Here is a 26,944-nt window from a genome sequence, read left to right on the forward strand (position 1 = left end):
AGAAACCTGTCTACATTAATGTCTCACTGCTTTGTTGGAAACAGATGGCCCTTCCTAGAGACCACAGTTGAGTGAACAGACATCAACCACTTTAACATGTGGTAGCATGTTTGTAATTAGATATTTTGAAGTGCTAGACAATTACTATCAAACCTTGTCATGAGGGAAATTTAGGTTTGTGTTTACCAAAATCTGAATTATAACCTGGATCCCTGCCAGAGCTTTACTCCTGGGTATAAAAGAAGACTGTGGTTTAATACTGAAAGACACTGATTAATGCTGCCACCTGCCCTGTCTCAGGTAAGATCTTCCACTCCTATGTCCCTGATAGTCCCCTCGTCTTTGTTGACCCTTGTAGTTGTATGTGATTTGCCCATGAGGTAAATTTTGAGATGCAGCCAACTGATCAGAGGAAATACCACCTCTGTACCATGACCAGCTTAGGGCTCAGCTTCCCACGTGTTTTAGGACTACAGGGTTGAAAGCAGCTCCACCCCAGAAGAACAGAGTATAAGCCATTGTCAGAATGGAAAAAAAATCTGATAAAGTTGGAGAAAAGAATGGAGGGTGATAAAAGGAATCAAGGGAGAAATTACAGGGGAGCATTACAGGAGAAGACCAAAGAGTTATCTAGTCCATAAGGTAATTTAATTACTGTGAGGTTCTTACATTGGTTGGAAGTCTCTAGCTTGTGGAAGTTGAGAGCTCACTGCTGGGGGAATGCAGCTGTAAACCCTTTCACATGCCTCCCCCATGGCCACAGGGATGGTTCTGTAAACTGTTGCAATCAAGAAGCAGTTGAGTTTCAGAAGTATGAAGTTCCCTCTAGTTTTACATTACTTACAGCAGAAATAGTGCGGGAGGCTGGAGAAAAGAAATTGTGGCTTAACTAAGAGCAACTATGAAAATGGTTAAACTCATAGGTAAGGGAAAACCAACTTCAAAATCTCTCACTGTTAAACTCCGGTGAAACACTTGGTTATAATGGTTGTGAAAGATAAAATTATGATGATTTTTTTAAACTAAACTGTTAATTCTAAGTTTGGATAAGGATTTAGCAATGAAATACTTCAGGGATAATTTGTTTTCAATGGGGAATTCTGTGTACAGAAACAAAACTGATTACAGAATGGAGCCAAATCCCTGCCAAAGATATGGACAGGATGATGAAACAGATGAACTACAATTTCCCATGTACCAGAATTCACAACAAGGCCAGAAGCAAAATGAGCACAACCAGAAAGTATTTTAAGAACTAGGACTGAACGATGGGAAAAAAGCTGTGTACCTTTAATCGCTTGCAAGATCTTTCTAAAGAGAGATAGGTGTTGATCTTCCAGAGAACTAGTACACTAAATTAAATATTCAGTGTATAATTTGTGAAAGGTACTTCGGTAAACTATCCAAAACGATTTCAGCCTAAGGTTTATCAAAATAAATATGCAAACATTTCAAGAAAATGGATACTTTAGGGGTTACATGAGGTGTCAAAAATGTATGATAGTGACAAAAAGCAAGCAGAAAAAAATGGTAATACTGTTTGAAATAAGATTAGTTTTAAGGTATTGGTCTTCTAGGGTTAAAATTTGAAAGCCTGGAAGATAGCCAAGCTAAAATAAGGATGTCCCAGTCACAGAGTTTTGATTCGTACTCTGCTTTGCTAAACTCAGATACCTACTGCTGCATGGTCAAATGCATCAAAATCTTACAGGATAACGAGGAGAACTGAGAAACTTCTGGGTTAAAGGAAAGGTGTGGAAGCAAAGTGTAACATGCAAAAACTCAAGGACAGGTTGTGGAAGGCTGAAATAACAGATGCTTGTTAAAGGGATGCAAAGAGCTTGTTAATGGTTACCAAATGCCTGTAACGCAGCAGCGTTAGGCCTGTAGGCAACAGTAAATCAGGGCTTGGTTTCTCACAGCGCTGGGGATTATGCACCACATAAAGCAGTCCCTGCCCTGACAAGTGTACAACGCAACTGTTGTCCAAACACATTCCGCTTCCTCGCTGCGCCTGACTCACGGCTGCTTCTGAAAAACTCCCATAGGAATATTTCTTTTTTGCAGAATAACGTGATTTTTTTTTTTTTTTAGCCTCCATTTTGAGAGACGAGAGAACATGGCACCCCTCCCGACCCCCCGCGGGACGTGCACCTGAGGCACCCCAGCGGGCTGCCCGCCTGAGGGGGGCAGGCAGAGGGCGGTGTAACCCCACGTTACACAGCACCACGGCCGGGAAGGACCCGAAATAAGAGCGGGGGGAGCCTCGTGGTGCCCGTCCCGCTCCCTCCGTGCCCGCCCAGGCCCGGGTGCGCCCCCCCCGGGCCGCCTCAGGGGCCGCCCCCCGCCAGCCCGGGCCCGGGCCCGGGCCCGGCCCCCCCGCCATGACGGGACGGGCCATGCCCGCCCCGCCCCCTGCCCCTCGCTATCGCGCACGCGCAAAAGCGGCGGCTAGGCTTCGCTGCGCCACGCGCGCCCTCCTTGCGCCTCCATCCGGGGCCGCGATGACGTAATGGGTGTCCCCCCTCCTCAACCGCTCAGCCAATGAGAGAAGGGAGCCGCGCCGCCGCAACGCCTCCTGGGGGCTGTAGTCCGCCTGCGTCCTCCCCGCCTCGCTCCGCAGCGCGGACCGTGCGCTCGTTACGGGCCCCCCGCCCCCTTTGTGGGCGGGGCCGCCTCGCCCCACCGCCCTATGGCAGGGCGGGTGAAAGGTCCGCGGGCGGGCGCGGCAACCAATGGGAGCGGGCGGGCGGCGGGAGGGGGCGGGGCCGGCTGTGTTTTGTTCAATTGCCATTGAGGAGCTCGGGCCAGAGGCGCAGGGGAGGCGGCGCGGTCGGGCGCAGGTACCGGCTGTAGGGGGGAACAGGAGCGGGGTGGGGGGGGGTCCGGGGGTGCAGCCCCCGGCGGCCGTTAACGATCGCAGCCGGCCGTTAACGGCCGTTGGGATAACGGCTGGGGGCTGTCCGGGGCTTGGGGGGGGCCGGGCGGCGAGGCCTCGGCTGCTTCATGGTGTTGGGGGGGGGGGGGGGGAGGGATAGAAAGGCCAGAAATTTAAAAAAAGAAAAAAAATAAAAAAATTAATTGAGGGGTTAATGTGGCAGTGCAGGGCTCCTTTGTGGTGGGGTGCGGATCCCCCCCCCCCCCCCCCGCTCCTTGCGGCTCTGGGTGTCCCCGCAGCCCAACCATCACGGGTACCCCACCCCCAGCGCTGTGATCCCCGATTTGTGCCCTCGAAGATTTTAAAAAAAAAAAAAAAACTAATATCTGAGATCTGCTGCTAAATAGCCTCTTTGTGCCATGCCAGCCCTTGCCCGGGCAGCAGCGCGGCTTTGTTTGGGCAGTTGGGCTCCAGCAACGGCCCCATTGCCTGCACGGCCCGCAGTAAGGCCTGAATTTAACCGGTTTTGGGGAAATTTTGGCTTTTATGGGAGGAGATCCCCCAAGGTGTGGTGAAGCGGAGGGGCTGGGTGCAGATGACCCCCGGCACCCCATAGCATCACCCTTGTGGCAGGGCTCTCCATGCTGAGCCCTTTCCCTGCAGGCAAACCACACACCCCTCACGGCTACCCCAAAAGCAGCCCGTACCAAAACCCCTCTGTGTAACAGCACCCCAACTTTCGGGTTCCTCACGCGAGCCTGAATCAGCCCCGATAAGGCACCGACTTCCAACGCCAAGGCCCAGGGATGAGCTGAGCCAGCTGGTCACGTCTGTTTTCTGGTCCGCTGTGCTTACATTAAAATTAGAACAGTTATTGCAGCCCTTGCTGCTGCGTTGCCTCCGATTCGGGCTGCTAGAGAAATGTTTCCATCGGAGGCTTTTTTGGCAAGGAGCAGGAAGTTTCTGTATGTTGTGGCAAGCTGAAGTATTTCTTCTGTGGGTTTTAATTGTGAATAGGCTGCTCGCTTCGAGACAGGGTTATGAAATCTGGAGGGCAGCATTTCCTGAAAGGCAAAAAAAAAAAAAAACTTTCCTATCGCGGTGCGTGACTTGAGATCTGCTTTTATTGGAGGTGCAATGAATATAATCAGGACAGGAGAGCTTGTGTCTGTGCAGTTTATTGGGCTCCTGAGAACGCCTGGCAGATATCTCCACTGAGGCAGGAGATTGGTATGTATAGGGAGCTAAAATACGTTCCAGGTAGTTTTACGTGAGGTGGTTTCCATATGGTTAGCATGGAATTCCTAACTAAAAAATCAGTTTGTTATCCATTTATGCTGAATTTCTGGGAAATGGTATCAGTCCAGTATTTTTTATCTTCTCTCATTTCTGTCAATAACAAGGTTCTGCTCTTCACATGGAAGTGCGAGCTGGCTGTTAGATGTGAACTTAAAATACTGATCTGTAGGATCCCCCTAATGATATCCTGAGAGGATATCTTGTGCTGGGGTAATCTGTCTGTCCTCTAGCGGCCTGTATTTGCCAGTGTGTAACCCGTAGTTATTGTCTCTTAAGTGGAAGAATTAAAGCTGATTAAATAATTATATGGGGATATTTTACATTTGGGGTAGTTAAACTTCCGTATTTTCTCTTGAAAGCTGTTTTGGGCAGGCTACTGTGATTGGGAAGGACGAGGAGGCTGGAAGAAGAACTGTTTGTATTTGCAACATTTGAGTTAGCTTTTGGAAGCTTAGTGTATGGCATAAAACCAAATTTATGAAAATATGGGGGGCAAATAAACTGAAAGCTTAACTTTATTGAGGGATCTTTCAATATATTGCATTGGCTGTTTTATTTTGGGTTGTTTTATTTTGCTGTGTAGGCTTTATACTTTCCTGTAGGAATTCCTTAGGAGTCTGGTAACCATTATTGTAGCTCCCTCTTTTAGTTCCTTGCCCTTTTCCCTTCCCTCTTCTTTCTCCCCCTTCCTCTATTGCCTCCCCCCAATCTACATTCCTTTGTGCTAGCAGTGATGATGGCAGTTCTAGTCACCTCCTGTGGTTTGATAGATTATTCCCTTTAGAAACATGTGTACTTAAAACTTTCCAAACATGATTCTTTTTTTTTGCCCCTACACTTTTTTGTTACTGGCTTTGAGTTTTTGTTTTAAGAATTTGTCCTTTCTGGTTTTGCTTTGAGCTTTCTTAAATAGCAGTAAGAAGCCTTATTAAACCTTTAAGGGAAAGTATTAGTATTTATGTTGTGGTTTTCATTTCTTCTTGCATAGTTTGGAGGTGGTAATATACACAGCAGTTTTGCCTCTTGGCAATAGTGAGTTTCCTTCTTGTCTGCAAGCATACAGGTTGAGCTTTTCTTAGGAGAAATCTTTGCTTGCTTGAAACTTTTATTTCTGTAGAATAAACTCATTGGGCTATTTTTAGGTTACATTCTTGAGATCTCTAGTTAATGTAAGAATTATCTTGGAGCTAAAATGTTCATAGGACCTAGTCTTTAGTCTTGTACAATCTACAGAAACTTAAAATTTTTTATTTAAGTTTGTATTTTGGTAGAAGACTTAAGAAATTCCTGTTTCCTACAGGAGTAGCTGTAACTCTTATTCTAGGTTATGTGAATAATAGAAGCCTGCTGGGAGGTGGCAACCCCAAAGCTGTGAAGGGCTTTAGGAACACTCCTGAAGGAGTGAATGGTAGGTAGCCTTCTCCTTGTTAATTTCAGGGAGGAAATTCAAGGCTAGGAAATCAGCTGCCTGAAGTCAGTGTAGTGTACTGGCTGATGGCTTCCTGGCAGGTAAGTTGTTTGAATCGATTGACTGCGTGCCTGAGAGGTAGCCATTGACAACTTCGCTTTAGATGCGGCTAACAAGATCCGTGCCATCAGTGAAATACTGCAGTCCAGTGAGGAGGAGAGTCTGTGTAAAACCAGTCAATTTTTCAGAAAATGGCTTTCTTTAAGGAGTTTCTGCTGCTCTCAAAAGGGAGGTATGTTTTAACTCTAGAACTGTTAGTTTTTTTCTGTGATGATATGGCTGGATACTGCAGTACTCTGCAAGTATAGAAAAACCTGAAATCAAGGTAATTGTCATCTCTTTAATATTGCCTTTATTTTACTACTTGTACTGTTTTTTGTTTCAGTCATTTTGGGAAAATGATGTCATCGACAAGCTGGCAAGAAACTCCTGACTTAATGCTTTGTAGTGGGCAGAAATGCCTTCTGAAGGCCCTGCTTCTGCTAATTTTTAGGTTGGGGTGAGGTAGTAGGCCGGGTTGTTGCTACATGTGTGATCTGGGTTACGGCTGTTGGTTTACTGGCAGCAATATTCCTTTATGCAAACAGTTCACAATCGTGCTTTAGAATGCACAAAGTCTTTAAGTTACTTTACGTAAAGAAAACTTACTGAATTATAAAAAATACATATAACTGGCTTTCTGCTGTTAGTACTTGGTTGTATTTTATTGAAATGCAGGCCATCACTTACGCTATGCTTGTTGACGTTAGCGGTAAGATCAAGGGTTCTGATGACTTAACGCTAGCATCGTTGCTCTGAATTTGGTATGACAGCGCTGGTTGAAGTTCCCATGAAAATTAACCTCTTGTATTTGAGTGCAGGGAAGAATACTTTCAATGATGCATCAGATTGCAGGCCTAGAGCTCTGGAGGCACTCAGAGACCCTCGCCCGGTGCCAGCGATGGTAATCGCCCTTCAGCGTGTGTAGGTGTGTCTGCAGATGGAGCTAGGAGTGTGAAATCAAACAGTATTTTGCCTGGAGCTGTCATTAGAAGTGTCATTTGCAAAACTGTCTCTGTACAGGCAGAAACGCGTGTCGTTGTGGGAAAGGCATCTGAGATGGAAGAAAGCTGTTCCTGCATTTGCTGAGCTTTAAAATTGGAACCCAGCTGCTACAGGAGAGGGTTGATGAAATAACTGCAGCAGCACTGTCTATACCTTTACTTTTGTGCTGAGATCAGCAATGCAGGAAGGCAGAATCTGGATTCCTCTTTTTCTGAATAATCCTTGTTTCTCCTTAATAGCCCCCAGCCGGCCCAGGCAGTTGGCTTGCATTTGTTAATGCATGTGAGACTTACGGGTTTATGAAAGATCAGTTGTAATTTGGCAATTTCTATTTAAAAGCTAAGGTGAGTTACCTTTAAAAACAAACTAGCACCTCTACTGTCCTAAGGAGACCTTGTACAACGAGGCTGTGGCTCCTTTCTACTGTCACCTCCCCTTGAGCCATGAATAGGAATAATAGGAACTTCTGTTGGTGTTATATTAACTTTAGGTCTGTAATTTGCATCTCAAATAACACTGAACAGCTTTAATGCCTTTGAGGGGTTTGGGAGGTTTTTTTAATTTGTATGGTAAATGTGTTTTTTAACTTAATTGAGCAGTTCAAATTATTATTACGGCATGTTTAACTTTTCTCCGTGCAGTTTATGTTGAGGTAAATGGCACTAAATCCTTGATTTCAGTACTCTGTGCATATATTACTTTTTGCCTTAATTGTGGCTTTAGATTTTGTAGTAGTAAAGTACTTCTATCTTGCTCACATTTCATATGGTTACTAGTGGATACTTTGTGATGTTTGGGTTATTTATTCCACCCATCAAAGTTTTGCTTATAGGGCAAATCCTTGTTTTAAAGGCCACTGCTTCCTTTAACTCCCCGTTTTCCCACTGACAAATGCACTTGCCGTTCTTTGAGGTTTCTGTTGATGTGACCTATTTTGTTTTTAGGGGGATGAAAACTTCGCGTATTTAAGGAAGAAGCAAAAAGCCTGTATGTCATTTCTCTATCAAACCCTGTTGCTGTATCAACTCCTAGAACCCAGAAGTCACGTGCAGGATGTGAAGAAGGCTGGCTTGCTTGCTTGGGGTCTGTGGTGCGATGCAGAACATGAATCAAACCCCAAGCTGTTGAAACATGCTTGAGGCCGGATGGCTCTGGATCTGCAGGGTGCTGTCTCTGGCAGCTCAGTGTTCTGTATTCAACACAAAGATGGCCACTGAGGTTGCAGGTGATTTTCATATCGTGGCGTGAAGCAGCTTTGCTGTCGTAATGTAGGAGACATCTGTTCTGTGTGCTGTTTGAGGGTGTGGTTTGTTTTGAAGGGATGTATTTAGGTACCTAGGATTGATGTGTGTGCCAGTAGTTTTTTGATAAACTGATATTTAGAATTTTGAAATCCTATTTTTTTAAAAAATGAAATAACCTCTTTGCTTATCCCGTACTAATAGTACTGGCAAATAATCATTCATGTCCTGTCTGTAATTGAGCATAGTGGTATGTAAGCATGCTCTAAGACTGCTGCTGTGCTCCACAGCATAATTTGATACAATATTTAGTGAGGAGGAGAGAGGAGTAATGAAAACATTGAATAACTACTGCCTTAATTGGCTAAAACATGGCACATATCTCTTCTAGTGGGGAGGGGGAAGAGCGTGGGTACCCAAAACTTAATCTTTGCATTTTTAAAAAGTGATTTGAAGTGAATCTTGATGAATTTGATACATGTAGGTATCTTGGGGAGGCTAAACTGAAGTGTTGGGGCTTGCTCTAAGGGGCTGTTGAAAGGCAGAGTTACTGGTTAGAAGGTACTGCTGTGAATTTTAAGCTTAGGCTGTTCACTTCTCAGTATGTGTGGTAGTCCACTGAAGCTCAGCTATGTGTCCTTGCTTACTGTATCTTCTGCTAGCACTACGTCCTGACCAGGGCTGTCTGCTCCAGTATTTGAGTAAGAAACTTCTGAACCCTTGGAGGGCAAGGTGGACTGTTGCTGCTCTCATGTTTCACAAATCTGTTCAGAAGCATGGCATTTAAGCAAATCTGACTAGTGCCTGGAGAACTACTTGTATATTGGAACTATTACGGAGGAGGAAAAAACATAGTATTTTGTCTAACTGTTGTGTGCTTCTTAGGTGTCCTGTTTGTGCTTAAGCACTCGGTTCATTTTTTCCCCCCCCCGTTTCATTTTTCCTCAGTTTCTCAGCTTTGATTTTTGCAGTTGAAATGCGAGCGTGTAACTTATTTCAGGCACAGACTTCCTCTCTGGCTGTAACTAATGCCCCCTGCATCAGCTCCATGTCTGCAAGATTTTGGATCTGTTTTTATTTTGGAGTACTTGGTTTGCATGCAGCATTTTCCATAGGCAGGAAGTTGTAACCAGGCCCAAGGCTGCAGCTGCAGTGGAAGGTGTGTGTGTGCTCTGTGAGGATGCTTTGTGACACCACATCAATGGAAGCTCTTACATCACCGAGATGCTAGTTCTAGGTTGTCAGCAGGGTAAGTACACATCGTCCTGGAGACATCTGATTCTGGATTCTGTTGGCCAGAGCAGAAAATACCAGCAGGATACTACAATGTTGACAAAACTCTCATACTGCTGTGCGAGATAATTGGGCTTGATTTATTTGTGCATGAGGAAGGTATAAGGCAGGTGTGACTTTTCTGTTGTACACTAAATTTCACCCGGACAAGCAAATTAAATGTCTAATGGAGTCTTAATTTGAAAAATCAGAAGACTGACTTCTAGCCCACTCAAAATAAAACTCACCTGTTGGATGATAGCAAACACATAGTAGCTTGAAATTGAGGTAGCCCCAAAAGGGCTGAAAAGGATGTGGGCTGGTTGTGAGTCTGCTGCCCTGTGACAGTATTATGCATCTAATGTGATTCAGAAGAGAAGTTAGCTCTACTTTCTCTGCAGTTCAGCATTTTGCTGTTCTCGGCATTAAAACTCCTTTTAAATATGGAACTAGACATCTTCATCGCTGTAGCTCAAGCTTATTGCCTAATACCCTGGGCATGAAGGACAGCTATTATTTTCCCTGTAGTAATTCTTTAAAAATATTTGAACTGTCTCTTGTTGTGTTCCTGTTTCCTTGTGTGTTGTCTCCCTTCACTCCCTGCAGCCTTGTGATGCTGTTGACCTAAGTAAGGCCAGTGTCTTCACTTCTTCCTGAGAGGTCACGTTGTTTTCAGCTCTAATCGTTCTTGTTCTTTTCTAAGCATCCAAGTTAGCTCACACTGGTCTTCAAGCGTGGTGCTCAAAGCCCAACTTTGTACTCCAACTGAGGCTTTCCTGTGCTGAGTGGAGTAAAAAGACTGTTTCATATGCCCTGGAGCTGGCATGCTTGTCTATGCATCCTCGTGCATTTGCCTTCATTACAACAGCCCAGCGTTGTTTCAAGGTCAGCTTGTTGATCCAGCATAGCCAACAGCTTCCTTCTGAGGAACTCAACTTGCTGTTTGCTCGGTTGGTTGGGTAATGCTGCCTGAGCATATCTTCCATAATTGTATCTGATATCTTCCAGAACACTTTTCCAGTGTGTCAGTTGTGCAGAATTGTAATTGCCTTGCACTTCTTCCTACCCTTCTCCTATTGTCCCAAGCCCGCTCTTTCTCACCATTTGCTGTTGTCAATGAAATCAGTGAATTGAACTGGACTCATGCTTGGTGTGTCCTCCCATGCACCACTGGTAAGTGCTCTCTGAGTGTGGTTATCCAACAAGGCTGCTCTCACCGTACAGCTTTTACTTGCTTGCCGGCATCAGAGCTCATTGGACTGAAGTGTCCAAGTAAGCCCTGTTACTGGGATGTCATAGCGCTTATAACAGGTTGCCTGCACCCCTTCCCCTGGGGATCTGCTGAAATCCAGGGGACTGGAGACCAGTCACGTGAATTTAACTTTTTATTTTGAAGGCACACATGGGATGAAGGGAAGCTTCTGAAACTGATGTCCAAAATTGTTTTTATTTTTTAAAAAGTGATTTGTTGGTGTCTGGGCTCAAATCCATCACATACCAGCCTAATTCTGGTATCTTGCAAATAATTTCAGGTATTGTGGAGTCACTCTGAAGTCATCTGTAGTTATGGTTGTTTTAAGCTTCCCATTCTTAAGCTGAATTCCTCTTGCTTCATAAGCTAAGCACTGAAGAATAAGCCCCACTACTTGGGGCTAACTTTTTAAGGTACTCTTCTTGGTTTAAGTATTTGCTGACTTCTCTGTGGGTGTAACTTTCTTTTCTTCAAATCTTAGCTTTCATGACATCTCTCCTGCCTCACTGAATTCTAACTTGATTGACAAAGGGAGTCTTGCACTTCACAGAGGTGGGCTTCTGTGAGCCTTGTCTCTCTTAAGGTTGTTTGACGCAGCTCTGGAATTACTTCTCATTGTTCTTCCAGTCTCTGTTCCTGTAAACCTTCAAAGTAATCTGCATCCCTGTTTTCCAGCTACTTCATCAGCTTTGCCCTAATTGTTGCATTGTTTATGGTCTCTACATGTACAGCAGTTTGTCCTCATCACCCAGATATAGTCAAGTACAGTTAAAATTTTGATGTACTTGGTTACAAGGTGTAATAATTTCTTGTAAGCATTTTTTTTACCTTTTCACGCTCTAAGGAGACAGACATCCATCCTTGGATGTCTGGACATCAAGACAGACATGTGTCCTTGCTGCAGTCTTAAATTGAGAGGAGGCTTAAAAAGCCTGGTAATTCTTCTCTAAAAATGTTTCATGTTTGTGCATAGAATCCTAGCGAAGTGTACTTCAGTGACTTCTAACCCCCAATGTGCTGACAAAAGTAAGGCGCATCTCTTGGAATTCAGGGGTTAAACACAGTGTGGATGGTGAAATGTGTATTGAATATAGCTTAGGTAGTTAATATGTATTTGTATTTTGATTAAATAATATATAGGTTTTATACTTAAAAATAAGGGTGTTTTGTTTGCTTATTTGCATAACAGTGGCTTAAAATAAAATCACTATGTTACCTCCTCAAACTGTTAATATAGAAATAGCTCTGTGCTGTTATCCCCAGACTTTTTTTTTGCCGTGGAGTAGTAGAACCGAGAAATATTTCCTCAAAAAGGTGGTGGTGTGCTGGGAATGGGGGTGTGTGCAAAGTGGGGAATAACACTAACACTGTGCTTATATGCAGCATTTGTGCACTCACAGCAAGGAATATCCCTGTTCCTGTCCTCAGGTTAGCTGCCAGTGTGGGATTTACTTGCTTACTGCTAACATCTACAGCTGAATTAATTGCTCCAAGCTCCTTAGTACTTGAGAAACGTGGATTTCGTTGGGAGGATGCTTTTTTTCAGGTTTATTTAGCTGGATGCACCCTGCTGTTGGTGATGCTGTTAGACAAGTTGGGCTGTGGAAACTGCGACTGAGGTTGGTGCAGTGGGAGCTGTGTGGGAAATGTGTTCAGAAAGTCTCTTTCAAGGTGGGGTAACACTGGGTTGTGTAAGGCTTTTCTGTAATAAGTGTAGGTGCTCAATTTGTAGTAGTGTATTAGGCAGCAAAATACTGCATATCATTGAGTCTAAACTTTGTCTTCTAGGGTGCACTACAGAGAGCCGTAACATACAAATATATACAAAAATTGATTAATTTCACTGTTTTCTGACATGGCAAGACATGCATAATTCTTCAGTTGGAAGCGAGATTAAATTCAATGTACCTTGTTTGTCAAAGTCTTTATTAAATTAAACTATATTAAATGAACTGGATTAATTGCAACACTTCAAAGCAGCACTTGGGTTTCAAATGAACTGAATTGAAAACAATGTTTGACTCTAATGATCTTGACTGCCCATGAGCACAATTTCCAGCAGGACTTTAGAACCTGTGAGAGAAGGCTGGGGGTGACTGAGGCCTTTCCTTCCCTCCTCGCCATTTCTCAATCGAGCAGGATCAAATAAAAGCAAACCTGTTTGTAAATTCTGACCTAACTGTTAAACTGAACAAACTGAAGTAAATGCTTCTTGCACCTGCAGAATAAGCTGCAGCTGTCAAAAGCTTGTTTATCACTGACATACTCTTTGGGTCCAGGTGCTCAGCCGTTGACTTTGCTCTATCTCAGTGGTTTGGCATTTCAGAACTTCAGCAGAAAACATTTTACTATTGCCTTATACAGACTATGGCATGTTTAACCTTTGCTAGAGTGAGGATGCCAGAATCTCAGATGTAACTTCAGAGGCTTATTTTCAAGTCTTTTTAGATGAAAGCACACTTTTTATCAGTATTGAAAGACCTCATTTGAAAGGCTGAGAGTTTTCAGGTGAAGAACTGAAAGTACAAGCTTGCATCTCTCTTGCTGTTGACTTTATCTGATAAAGTCTTTACTGTTTTGTCCTTCAACTTGGTTACCAGAAGCTGATCTTGTCAGAACAGAGTCATCTGTAAACGTAATTGCCCAAGTGAGAGGGGGACGTTTCCCTTCTAAACACTCCTGGTCCTGTCCTCCTGTCCTCTCTTGCAGTGCTGCCTGCGGATGTGTGCTTGACTTGCTAGTCAAGCAATTTACCTGCCACCATTTAAAACTGCCAGACTTGTGTCCTAATCAGTAAAGGTTGGAACAAAAGGCTTTCCCCTTCCCCTACTTTCACTTCTTACTTGGCATTTTTTGGCTCAACTAAAACTGAGTTATTGTGCCCTATACTACTTGAAGTACAACCCGTAATCAGTATGTACTGGTTGGCACCTTGTGTGCACTTGCTTTCCGTACAGGAGTATGGTTTTGCATTAAGGCTTGGTACCCTGCACTGGGTGAGTAAACATGATTTGGAGTCCTAGAGACTTCTATGAATCTACTTTGGCAAATGAATCTCTCCACAGACCTTGCTTGTAGAATCAGTGAGTCATTTGTTAAACAGCTGATAGTGGTGAGGTAGTGCTCACTGAAAAGCCTGAGACTTTCCACCAAGCAGAAGGCTGTCTTCAGTATTAAAAAGCAAAAGAAACCCAAACCGATTCAACTTCCACGGGTGTTCATTTTAAACTATTTTTCCCTGACTTGGCACAGCTGTCTTCTGTTATGTGGTGTAACTTCCTTTGTCACAGGAACTTTAATTCATGTAATTATTACAAATGCTTTTCCTAAATACCTGCTGCAGTTTTGTACCCCTTGGTTTGTGTCTTGAGCCCGTAACAGCATTTTCTGATTTTAGCCTCAATAACACACTGAACAGCTGGATGCATGGACAAAGTTCCCTTGCTTTTGGAATGCTCTGGTGAACTAGGAGGGCTCAAGCTGCATAGCTCAACTGAATTTGGTTTTATTGAAGTAGCTTAATAAACATGGCAAGAGCGATGTCCCTGATTACACGTCAAGCACCGTCTGAACTGAACGTTGAAAGTGCACGCAATATCAATGTCTGTACTGCTTTCCTTTTTTTATTTCATCGCATGACTATAGTGAACTTTAATTTATGGTCTGCTCATGCTTTGAGCATTTGTGGACTGTTTCTGAGGGCTCATGTTGCAGAGCAGTATATATATGTAGCGTGGACCTACTCAGAGACATCAGTGTTCAAAAACTTATGGGGATGTGCAAAACAGAAGTTGAAAACCACCAAATTAAGACAAGAAATGCAGTTTAGCACAGTAAGCAGCACCAGCAACAACTTCTTCAAGCCAGCATTTAGTTTTAGTATCTGTAATGTGATGTCTGACACCTTTGTCACAGACAACTCACACTGCTTAAAAGCTGGGGGCAATGTTGGGTTTTTCTGAGCTCTAATGGAAGAGGAAGCTAGATGGGGGTTACAAAACCTGGTCTTTCAGTGTGCTGTCTCCTAAAGTTCTTGAGGTGGTGTCTCTTGTCAGATGAATTAGTTTCTTGAGTAAGAAATTAGGTTGCCATGATGGAGAACAAGTTTGGGCCAGGAAAGGGAACTTGTGTTGTTATGCAGCGTATCTCATGTCTGCTCAATGCATTTCCGTGCTCTTTCAAGATAGATGATAGAGCAGAAAGCTTTAACTTTTACTTGCATAACTTGTGTGGAAGCTTGTAGAGGACTTTGCTGTTGCATACCTCTACCTGTAACTTGCTTTCTTGTCTTAGACTTTTGGGTTTTACATGAAAATGCAGTGTATTTGTCATAAACTGCCAAAATAAGGATACGTGTATACTTGTGCTCATTTGGTACAATTACAAAATGACCTTCTGGAGAGTTATAATTTTGAGACAAAGATTGAAACCTTCCTAAATTAGGTGTAGTACTCAGAGAGAAATCCTGTCCTAATTCTCCATATTAAGAGTGGTGAGGCTGGGGCGAGTGTACTCCATGTTGTTGTAAGATCTGAGATGCATGGATATTTACAGAACACTGCTAAGCACTTGAGTTCTAAATTTAGCAGTATCTTTAATTCACCAGCTGTACTATTTATTGGAAAATATTCGGACTGCTGCCGGTTCCTTGTTTTTAACTTCCATGCTTGCATGCGGGCTAATGTTAGGGAGACTTCCCTGTGTGCAGATTATACAGCTCATTAGATCTCTGAAATGCCATGAAGTAGCATCTTAGCACAAACGTTTTTCACCTGGCCTGAGGCCTACAGCAAGAACGCTTGACACTAAGGATCATAAAAACAAACTTACTAGTTGGGCTTTTTATTTTAAACAAATGAACCAGATGTCTGAAACTCTCCAGAATGAACCTGAAGGCAAGTAGGAGGAGGTTTAATAGCTGTGTGTGTTTTGGGAGCAGGGTGTACGGGAGAGATCTGTATAATCCCTCCCCACCAAGCCCATGGGGTCTGGTAATATATCTGGTAATATACCTTACTACTGATTTCAGTCTGTCATGGGTGTGCAGCAAGCACTGTCACTACCATACAAGTTAGGGATTAGTGCTACGGGTTTTTCAGGCCTGTTCTTAAAGCATATACCTGTGCAACTTCTCATTTGAAGTGCAATCACTAAGAGAAAGTAGGTGATACTATTACTTACCTTTAGTTTTTCCCCTGTCTTTTCTCTAATTGGAGTGAAGCAAGTACTGCAGTAGTAGGGCTGGTTCATCTTATTACTCTTCACAAGCTTTAGAGTGAAATCCAGTCTTCTGGGTCTCGTGCAATCACTATCACTTGCTTTAGTGGGAGCATGGTAGATTTAGGTTGGTATGCACGTTTCTTCAAACACTAATACTGAATAAACTACTTGTAGTGAATCTGAATTTTGTATCTTATTTGGTGCATTCTATACTCAATGACAATCCATTGGTTTTAAATAGAATAAACAGAATACTTCTAAAAACAGTATGTGGAGAGGGTAAGACCTGAGCTCCAAGCTTTCAGTAATGTCACAGACTGTAAGTAAAAGTAATGCTCTTTACGTGGTGCTTGCCCACTAGGTTTTGATTTGAACTAATTAAACAGGTAATAATATCTAGTTTGAGCTAGCACGGTCTTAAACTAAATGTGCTAATAGTCATTATTTCATAATTATAGCTAAAGCAAAGGGCTTGGAGTTCGTGTGGAAAAGCCTCAGTGGAGCAGACTTCCTGTTCCTCAGCACTATATAGGACTGTCTGTGCTTTCTGCAGTCATGCTGAGGAGGAGGAAAAAGGCTTGCACGTTGCAGGGAGGTGACAGGTCATGGGCTAACGCTGATAGCAAATTCAAATGCAACTCTAAACATAGATACATATATCCTTTAGCAAAATGATACTTAAATCCTTTAGCAAAATTAATGGAAGCCTTGCCTGTATTTAGATAGTGGTACATTATTTTAGAAAAAGAGAACATAAGTACCAAAAGCATTTTGGTGTGGGATTAGACACAAGGCACAGCTCATCTGTTCTCCGGTCTGACAAAGATACTTCAGAAGATGCAGGATAACATCACATGTGTGATGTGAATGTTTGTCTTCTGAAGTCTGAAAGATGGGTTTAAACCTGGGAGACTGAGACTTCATACTGCTGTAAGCTGGCAATAATAAAAGCTTTAACCTTTGGCATTGGGTTGAGTTCTTCACCTTAGTTTTATGTGGTGATACATTACCATATGACCTGGAAAAAGTCTCTTGAGCTTACTTCACCACTGCTTCCATTGTTTTGAGAAATACATTTCATAACATCCCCCATCTTTGCCCTTCCTTCTCCTTTCTGGAAAGAGACTCTTCCTGATTTAAAAATAAACCCAAACCACCTGATAGTAACTTGAGAAACTAAGGGTAGTATTTCTTACAGACAACAGTTCATTTTGTAAAAGAGTAAAATCTTCCATTTCTAAATCAAATTTTATGAAAACAGGTTTAGGCCTTTTCTACGTATTTCTCGTCCAAGCTGGACGGGTCCTGCCTGTGAAGGAGAACGTCTATACTGAAGTATCACCTTTAACCTCTTTCCAGCACATCATCTGGCTGTGAATTTTGCAAACTGGAAACCACCACCTTAAGCCAGGATATTCTTTTTAGTTTAATTCTGGTGCTTCTGCTTGCAGATTTTTCTCCATCTCACATGGGAGCCTTTGAACAAGGTCTGTTTTTTCAATCAGAAAACTCTGAGTACTTCTTGTTCCCTTTGAGTTCAGAGGATTTGCCAAAACATGTTGCATTTTAAGTAAGAGTCCAAAGGCTGAATTTGATGGTTGAGGCTTTGCTTCTTCCTCATAGGAGCTCTCACATCTGAAGTGTGGGGTTTAGAGTATAAATGAATGTATGGGATGCGGTCTTATTTTAGTAAGAGTTCATATTTTTGTCAGAGCTGTCTCGGTGACCAGTTGGTGTTGAAATGGTGATGCTTTAGGATCAAAATGCGGTGAAATTCTGGGCTCCATTATGACTCGTGCATTTGAGGCAAGTGGACCTAATATTTATTCTTTTATCACTGGAGGCAATAACAATCCAAATCCTAGTTCTTCAGCCTTAGGATGCTAAAATATAGTCCTGTCTTGCATGTTAAGTGAGGCATGTTCTTCTGTAGACTGTTTTGAGCTCCTTATATTGCTTATGCTTCCTGAGTCTGTGGAATATCTAAGAAACCTGAATCTAGTGTCCATTCTTTAATATAAAGGATGCCTTCTAGCATATTTTTCTTGTCCTTTTTCTGTGGCTTTCTGGTGGAGTTGTGGCAACCATAATCCAGGCTTGAACACCTCATAATGTTGAGGCTTTCTTCTAATAAAAACTGGCTTACGAAAAACTGGCTTACGAAAGAATTGTATAGAGAAAGCTGAGAGATTCTGTAGCTCAAGAAATATCTTTTTAGTCTTTAAAAATCTGAGTTGTAAACGTTGGAACTAGCTTATCTGGCTTTGTTTTGTATTCTAGCATGTGTAGGGGGTGGTGTTGGTCCTTGCTTTTTTTGGTCACATTTGAACTCTTCAGGGAGCCACTACTGTCTAGCAATCCTGTTTAAACAGTTATGTAATGATTTTTATAGATTACAAACTTTGGTTATTAACCATATTTTCTTCACCCCTTTTGGATGAGAAACTTAACTTTGTCATTCTAATACATTATTTTTCTACTTTTTGTAGAGAACCTCAGAAATCATCAGCACAACAGGGTGCTAGTTAACTATATACAAAGAGAGGACCCCTTAAGTATAGCATACTGGAATAACCTGGAAATTGGGGTGTTCATCTCTAGTACCTGTCCCCCTGAAACACTGATGAATAGTTCTATAGTTTCAGGAAACTTTCTAATTAAAGCACTAGACTTGATTTGGAATTTTGGAAGGCTTCAAAATAACCCCTGCAGATTAGTGCTAAAAAGAGCAAAAGTCCAAATTTTCTTGAAATGCATACTATCAAGAACCTTTGGGTTAAAAGTTGTTAATAATAGACTTATGTTACAAGGAATGCTTAGCCTCCCTGTGAACTTCTTAGCACTGTGGTAAATGTGTCGTTTTAAGAGTAGACTGCTCTCCTTTCATTTGGAAGGCAGAATTTTGCATTGCAAGAAACCAGATATTATGTAGTTTCTTTCAGATGTCATAAAGTATTAGTTTAACACTTTCTAAAATAAACTGGTCTTGTAGTTATGCTTGAAGCAAGACTAAGTTGGGATGGGACGCACAATGCTCTGTTAAAAATTAGATTGGTTTTGTGTGATGTTTCAATTTTGAAATGTTTCCTGGATGCTGTGGAAAGTGCCAGGAGGCACAAGTCACAGCATCTTTCATCTAGAGTCTAGTAGCAAAACCGTCTAGATCTGGAGTTAGTACTGCTGGGGTGATTAGCTGCTTTGGCTTGCTGAAGCAGAGATAATATTTTAAAGGACCTACTTATCCGAATTGGAATTTTGACTCTAGCTAATCCTTTTCTTCTGCTGGGAGCTGGCTAAGTATGTCTTTAAGGGATTGTTGGTAATAAGGGCTCCATGTAGCTCTCTGAACAAAGAGTAGGAAATAATATGAAGGAACAGAAAAAAGTTAATGACCTACAGTCTCATTGGGCAGTATTAGTCCCATAGGCAGAACTGTGGAATTACAACCATCAAGAGACACCTACATTAGTGTTATGGGGAAATCATCTAAAATCTTGTGATCTTTTCTTTATCCAAGATGGAGCTTCCAGGGACAGAGAAGAAATTGTTAGAAGCGTTTCAAACAAATGTAAATTTTCCCAGCACGATGAGCTGTTGCTGGAACATTGTGTCCTGCAGGATGCAGAGGAGTAGGAGTGGGTTGGAAATGAGTCTGGCTGCCTTGTTCTCTTAGAGCCAAGAAGAGATTTTTGAATTGGCTTTATATTCTTCAACAGGACCCTTCATCGCTTTGAAAGTAGGTTGTCAAATTGGATGAGCCTCTGGCATCCTCCTGTGGAGGAGAATCTGTATTTTTAGTATTTTTCCCAAAAAAGACCCTGGTGACTTCACTGAGAAGATGCAGAATTTGTGACGTGCGCTTTTCTCTCTGCCCTTAATTTTGGCAGAGATGTTGCAAGACACTACTACTTGTGGCTAAAATTTAAGAAAAAAAAACCTCAAAACCTCCTTTCTTTAATAGTGCTATAGAAATATAATAATAAAACCTCTTTTCTTTAGTACTGTACAATAACAAATTGCATTCTTCTCAGACTTCAGAATATTTGTGTTGTACAACGGAACTTTAAATCGGAGATAATGATGATGCTGATTCCATCACAGCTCATTCTCAATCTCTGAGGAATGTTAGCTTTGGCTTGCTGTTGTATTTGGAGTCTTTTTGTATCCCGTTCATTTTATTTCTCTCCATTAGTCTGTCTTTTAGTAAGGAAAATAGCTTCTCAACCTCCACATCTCTCACCTCCCACCCCCCAGCTTAAGGCCATCCCAGTAAAATTAAGTCTCTTCCACGACAGAGGGAGGCTAATGTCTTTTGTCATGCATATTTGTCTTGGATGGCTCAGCTTTCTCACTTCTTACCTAATCAGGCTCCATTAAAGGATGGTGTGCTAAGGGAAGGATGGCTGTAATCTCGTAGGACCTGATCCAATTTGGACCTCCAGGAGCTGCTATTATTACCTTGAGGCTTGGAGGGTCTCAGTGGCTGAGGCAGGCAAGTTCAGACACTACCTGTCTAGTTCTGGTGACAGCAGAGATGTGCATGTTTGGGTATGCTTGTGGCTTGCATAGGAAGCAGGGCATGCAGTTGCAAAGGTAGACAAAACTTGATTGTACTAAGAGCCATGCTGTGAAGCAGCTGAAGAAATGCAAATGCAGCAGGATCCATGTTTCCCTAACGAGGATGGTCAAAAGGTTTTCCTATTACTGAAAATCCAATTAGTTTGAAGTGCCAAGCAGTTTGAGAGGGATTCAGCCTGATGAGTGTAAAGGGCATTATAAGGAGAGACTGGAAAAGAAAGTTAGCTGCCTTTAAACAATTCTGAGAAGAGCATGGTTGGAAAAAGTACATAAAATGAGCAGCTTACTGTCTATGTGGGTACATTACATACCACAGCAGAGGATTTTGAAACAAAAAAACTATCCAAAAATGCAAAAATACCATGAGGAGTTTTCTGTAGTATATGGAAGGTAGGAGGTATTGAGGGTCGAGGGCTTGTAAGACTTGAAAATACTGTAGTACAGATATATTAATGAAGCCTTAAAATGACAACACAGTGAAGCTAGAGTGACCTGTAAGAATCTCCTGTTTACTAATCAATAGCCAATATTAATTAGTGAAAACGAGAGAAGTAATTCCTTGTGGAGCATCAGTTGTTCAGTTCCAGGAAACTAGGCCTTTGGTCGCTGAGGCTGCAGGGCAGGCCTCACATTGCTTAGTGCTCTAGGTTGGGCTGGTCAAAGGGGTATGAATTGAAGCATTCAATGAGAAGCATTTTTTGGAGTCTCCATTTTGCTTGTGTTCCAGAAGAGAGCACAGCACCCTCAGAAAGGGCCTGAACAGTTGTAACTCTGGAGTGTTACTTTCAGCATCTAGTAAGCTTTAAGAATGTGGATGGTAATTCAGTTTGAATCTGAAAGCGCTGTGCCTCCCCGTTATCCTTGTGTGCAACTGAATGTGTTGGCTTGCTAACTGAAGATTAATACTCCTGCATCTCTTTTCTTATTTTACTTTGTGTTATGCGCACTTAATTTTCCTGTGAAATGTTTGAAGATCAGAAGAACTAGGCAAAATACAAATACATTATTATAGTTAATGGATCAAAACCTTGTTCTTACTGTTTTTGATAGTTTTATTGGATTTGCTTTCTTTCCTTTGTGGGGAAAAACTCAAAAGCTTGATGCTTAGTAATTAAACACCTGCTAAACTTTTCAGCTGTTTCTTTATAGTAGCCTCTTAGCTGCAGAAATCTTAATCCTCAAAATGAATTTGACAGCCCTTGTGCCAGTTACTGAGAGTTCTTTGGTTTCAGTATATTTTCAGTCTGTATAAAGACAATTTTTGACCTCCAGTCAGCCTTTTTTTCCACTTTTATTGGGGATTTCTAGATCTAGTTCAAACTTTACCAGATTTAAAAGGGACTTAGAAGTCCCTTTGCATTACAATACACTGTACTGTTTTGCTCGCACATTTGTCCTTCAACTTGCTTACCATTTCATGAATCACACTTTCCATGGCAGATGCTTACTTTGGAAAGGGTTTATGTAATTTTTACCACTGAGCATGAACTTGTGCTTTTGATATTGGACTTGGTGTAATTTCAGAACAAGATGTGGTAAATATTTCAAATCTTTGGGTGCTTTCCAGAAAGATAGGACATTCAGTAAAAGTAGACCAGTGGAGACTCCAGAAATCCGGGTAGCATTATGTCTTGTTGATGAACGTTTGTAAGCATTGCGTCTTTTAGTAAATAAAGCTAGATATAAGTGAGGATGAAAGATGAACAGGAATTAAGATTTTTGGGGACAGCTCTGAGGCTAATGGGAGACCAACACAACAGACTTCTGTGAAGGTGAAATAATCTATGGCTAGCATATGAAATCATATTTGAGGATGTACTCAAATGCAACAGGCTTAAAAGATAATCTAACAGTATTATTAATACCGTTAATATCTTAAAGTTTTAGATGGGTTTAACTTGGGTCATGGACTCAAGTGACTTTTTTCTCTTGCTACTACTGGTTATTTAAGCAGTTACTAAGTAACAGTGTGGAAAGGATGGAATATTTTCCACAAACATTCATTTAAAATGATTATTTTCTGGTATTCTTCTACTATATATCATAAAATCTAGCAAAGGAAAACAAACTTTTCCTCAAAGATTTGTTGCTTTGTTTGAATTTGGCAGTATATATGTGTGGATTTCTTTAATTCCATAAAGATTTGGTCATGAAACACTCTCAACCAATTTCAGTCATAGGCAAGAGCGGTTAATGCAAGCTGCTAATGGATCATCAGCATGAGTTGGGTAAAGATGTTTTTGTAACACAACAAGGTGAAGTTACTGGAGGAAAAGTTCCTTGAAGTTAGATTGTGGAGAAATCGCGATTAATACTGGCTGAGACTTAGTTTGGAAAGCAACATTGGTTTGGAAGCTAATTTAAGGATGTTGAGGATAGGAAGAGGCAGCCAGCGAACTTAGTGCTCTTCATATAAATAGAACATAAAACAAAGGTATCTAAGCTTTTGTCTGTGATGCTTTACATGTATGGTAATCCATCCTGTGTTCCAACTTAAGATCTGATATTTGCTTAGATAGTTACAAAGTCTTTATTTAAAATAACAGGCAATTCGTTAAAAGTAGTTGACGGTATGGGAAGTTGATAGAGCACTTGAGCTACCCACTGCTCTGCTCGTCTTTAAAAAGGGTGTAGGGATGAAACAAAATGGTATAAATATTGCTGAACATACAGAACAGAATGGTAAGTATCTACATATTTCATAGGCCGTGCTAGATAAGACTTTAGTGGTAGCTTAAATGAGGGAAGAAAGTTTGTCTTCCTAGTCCAAACACAAGTTCTGTTATGATACCACCACTAATTATGATGTAAGCAATAACTCTTCTGACATGTTCCTTTTTCTGCCTCAATTTTGCAGAAAAGCAGACATGATACATTGACAGCATTTGGAAATGAACTTTGGCAATAAGATGGAAGCATAAATCTCGACTGTTAACCAAAACAGAAATGGCTCACGAGTACTGAAACGACACTGAAGAACCTCTAACACTTCCCTGTGAGCAGTGGAAAAGGAACAACTACAATGGTAACACTAATAACAGAAAAGTTGCAGAACCAGAGCTTGGATGATCTGACGTGTAAAACGTACAATATTAATCTGGTAAGGATGTATGAAAATAACATGTAAATATGAAATGCAAAGTAGTTCAAAGGTAACTCAAAACTGCACAACAGATTCAAGAGTGTAGATCAGTCAGAATTCAGCCATATAAGTTAGGAATGCCTTGTGATGTGGATGAAAGTTTTAAGGGGAAAAATGAAATTTCAGTGTGTGGTCCTTTTTGGAGAGAGGCTTCCTTATTGTAATGATCATTTAATCTTAGTTTTGTTTATTTAAATGGCTGAAAGCCTGTGTACTCAAAAGAGCTATCAAAGCTTTTTAGGAGTCTTTTTTTCCCCCCTAACAACACAAATACTAGTATTTGTTCAAGAATACTAGTAATTGTTCAAGCTTTCTTCACTTTATGTAGGCAAATGCTAGATATTTGACAACATTTAATTACAAAAATCAGTGACCCTGATGTAGGTAGCAATCAGCACTAGGCAAAAGGAGAACAGATCATCTGTTGAATACAGCTGAACTGAAAGTCAGGTTGCTGACTAGCAGCCTGATGTATGTACACCAGTAGATCCTTGCTGTTGAAGGTGTCAGATGGCTGGCTTGCTCTGAAAAGTTCTGTAATAGTTACTGTTTGCTTCTGCTGACTTAATCTGTGGGTCTGCTAATTCAAGCATAGTACTCAGACCATAAGGAATCAGTTCTCTTCAAGTCTGATTTGTGAGATGAGAGAATCTATACTTCAGAGGAAGTTTAAAGAAAAAAGTGCGAAGTAGTCTTCCCCTTAATCTTGTGTTCGTACCTGGGAACCACGAGACCATATTCTGCACGTAATGCAAAGCACTGTAGCACTGCACTAGCCTCACTAGCCTGCTTTCATGGACTTCCAATTGCAGTTCTGCAGATCCAACTCTAGGGTACTAATTGAACAACAAAAAAGTAATTAATGGCTAAATGTCAAAGTGTTGTTCAACTCTAGTTCTTATTTAAATACCAGGTAACACGAGCATTGAACCTAAGGCATGCTCAGTTACTTCAACAGTAAGACTTCCTCCTGTGTTGTAACCTGTACTTCAGTAACTAACCAGCTTCCATAGCTACTCCACAAGCCCAAACCAGGTCAGTCATGTACTGAATGTAGTGGGGGTTGTGCACAAGTACCTCTGATTCTTAATGTGAAGTGCTTGACTCCTTGTCCATGTTAGACAAAAGCACCCATGTTTTGTGTGCATACATGTAAAACTTGACAAAAGTAAGGAAGTCTAATAGCATACATTCATCAAAGGATTTATTTTTAAAGCTTGAACAGCTCCACTAACGGTTCTTCCGATAACTTACTCGGTTTTAGTTTCTTCATCCTAAATATGTACCATTCTTGAAGGCGTATGTAAGGTCCTGAAAAGAGGGTAACTCATAAAATAGAAATGTTTGCTCAGCTTGCATTCATTTCAGCTAGCATGATAAAGCACTTGAGATACGCAGTTTGTAGGGGAATTTGCTGTCTTCTTGAGCTGGCAATTTTGTGTTATTTCTAGCTAAATGCTAGGCCTAGATGTTGGCAAGTGGTGGCCTGTATCCAGGCCATAGCAGTGCTTGTCTCTAAAACTGTAGCGGCAGTTTGCAACTTCTAGTTTGAGATGCTAAAGTTCACATGGTGTTGAAAAGTGAGCTACACTTGTACTGATGGTCACTGCAGGTTTTGAATCAGAGGCTTGGAAGGGCAGAGAAGGATGTATTACTGCTTTTACACTATGGGGTCTATACAGGAGTGTGTTGTCATGCTGTCATGTGTTGTGACTTGGTTTTTATTCCTGTCCTTACGAGTATTTAAAATTAAAACAGGGAGAAAAGCAGGGAGAATGTCTAGAGTGGAATGGCAAACAGTATCTTGTCACTGGCTTCATCCTCTCCCTTCTTCCTTCTTGTCCCCATTTTAAACCATCAAGGAATTGTTTTTCTGAATTCTGCATTCCTTGATGAAAATGGGCTCTGAGGCTAGGGATAGGTTCTGTCTCTACACAATAGCAGCTTGAAAAAGTGTGGAAATTGCAAGGTGAGTTGTGGAAATGCAGTAGCATGTGTGAATGGAGTTGTGCAACTAGGTTGCTCCCTACAAAAAAGGATTTACAGGAGCAAATAATGGCTTCTTGAACAAAATTTGAACCTAATATGGTCAAGTGCACTTCTTTCCACTAGTAATGATTATTGTTAAATTTTAATAGGTGGAAAAAGACCAGCTACAGTGTGTGGGGGGGGGTGAATCAGCTGTAGCACACTGTACTTTTTAATATATTCATCTTAATGCTGTAGTTTCTCCTAATAGGAGTAGCAATTTAGAGCCATTCTTTAAATGGTCTTGCCTGCACCTTTCATGACATGTGCTTGCACAAAGTTCTGTGGGACAATGCAGTGAATCATCATTTGAGCTGACTGAGGACTATGAGTAACCTCTCTTGCTTGGGTTAATGTTAACCCTTATCAGTTTCATGATCCCTTTCACAGTGCATCTGTACAAATGTATATCTTGGCATAAGTAGATAAAATAGCTGGGGAAAAGGTGAAATTGAAAAAGTTGGTTTAAGCTGACTTGAAATGACCCTGAGACTAAGTCTAGACTTGGGCTTTGGGAGCCTACTTGGATTCTTTCAAGCATTTAACTTCTGCTGGTCTCAAAGACCTTTCAGTACCCTCAGAAAACTTTCTGATCTTAAACTTAGACAGGACAAGCTTCCAAACAGCTGCTCTGCTGTGGGTGGAGTAGGTTACTCCACTGGGGGTAACTGATATGAAGTTGTTGCAGCTTAGACTGTTAGAACTCACTGAATTTAATGTGTGTTTTTCCCTAGCAATATAAAGAACCTGAAAATGATATTGTGGGGTGCTAAATACAAAGGAAGTCAGTATTAGACTTGTGGAGGTGGGGAGGAGATGTTTCATTGAACATATGTTCTGATTCACCCTGATCTGGGGGACTTCTAAGGCTCTGGCATGACTTTCTCTCTTCCTGTACACTTCTGTGAGAACATAAAAAGACTGTTATAGATTAGTTTTCATTATGAGTTAAGTCTTTGTAAGAGTGAAGAACTCTTCTAGCCGTATGAAGTATTTCACTAGTTCATGCAAAGAATAAAAATTTGCCTTTCCCTCGTAACCACCTGTATGAAACACAAAACTGCTTGTATTCAGCCGGAGGGGAAAAATAGGAAAGTAACACAGCTCATAAGTTAGTTATAAAAGAAACAAAATTGCTCTTTGCAAGCTGTTTACTTTCTACCTATCATTCTCTATAAAGATAACATCCCTGGAAGTGCTCAAGGTCAGGTTGGATGGGGCCCTGGGCAACCTGATCTAGTGGGTGGCATTGCTGCCCATGGCAAGGGGATTGGAACTGGATGGGCTTTAAGGTCCCTTCCAACCCAAACCATTCTGTGATTCTATGGTAACATACGTAGGACATAACACACTCATTTGTGTAACCTGTACAATGGCCAAGTATCTTTCTTTACCTGTGGCCTGAGTATGTTGTAAAATACCAGCTGTAGCTTCTCTTACTCCTCTCTTAACCAACATACTAATTTTCCAAGGCAGTATAACATTTGATCAGCTTGTGCTCACTTATGTTGAACAGGCTTGT

The 26,944-nt window shown here is 41.5% G+C and overlaps 1 protein-coding gene across 5 annotated transcripts in view; it reads left to right on the forward strand.

Annotated features, from left to right (window-relative positions):
• Positions 1-2,744: 2,744 nt before the first annotated feature.
• FAM53A (family with sequence similarity 53 member A) overlaps positions 2,745-26,944 on the forward strand; it is a 69,703-nt gene continuing 45,503 nt past the window's right edge. Inside the window, exons 1-2 of one of the 5 annotated variants that reach the window (XM_040555366.1) lie at positions 2,745-2,843; positions 23,110-23,352. In XM_040555366.1, coding sequence (XP_040411300.1) covers positions 23,275-23,352 — 78 coding nt within the window. In that variant the 5' untranslated portion in view covers positions 2,745-2,843; positions 23,110-23,274. Of the gene's footprint in view, positions 2,844-7,638; positions 7,915-23,101; positions 23,353-26,944 lie in introns of those variants that run through there. The other 4 variants (XM_040555362.1, XM_040555365.1, XM_040555364.1 and 1 more) reach the window with 4 other exon arrangements.

This window comes from Cygnus olor, chromosome 4, assembly GCF_009769625.2.
Source record: "Cygnus olor isolate bCygOlo1 chromosome 4, bCygOlo1.pri.v2, whole genome shotgun sequence".
NCBI lineage: Eukaryota > Metazoa > Chordata > Aves > Anseriformes > Anatidae > Cygnus > Cygnus olor.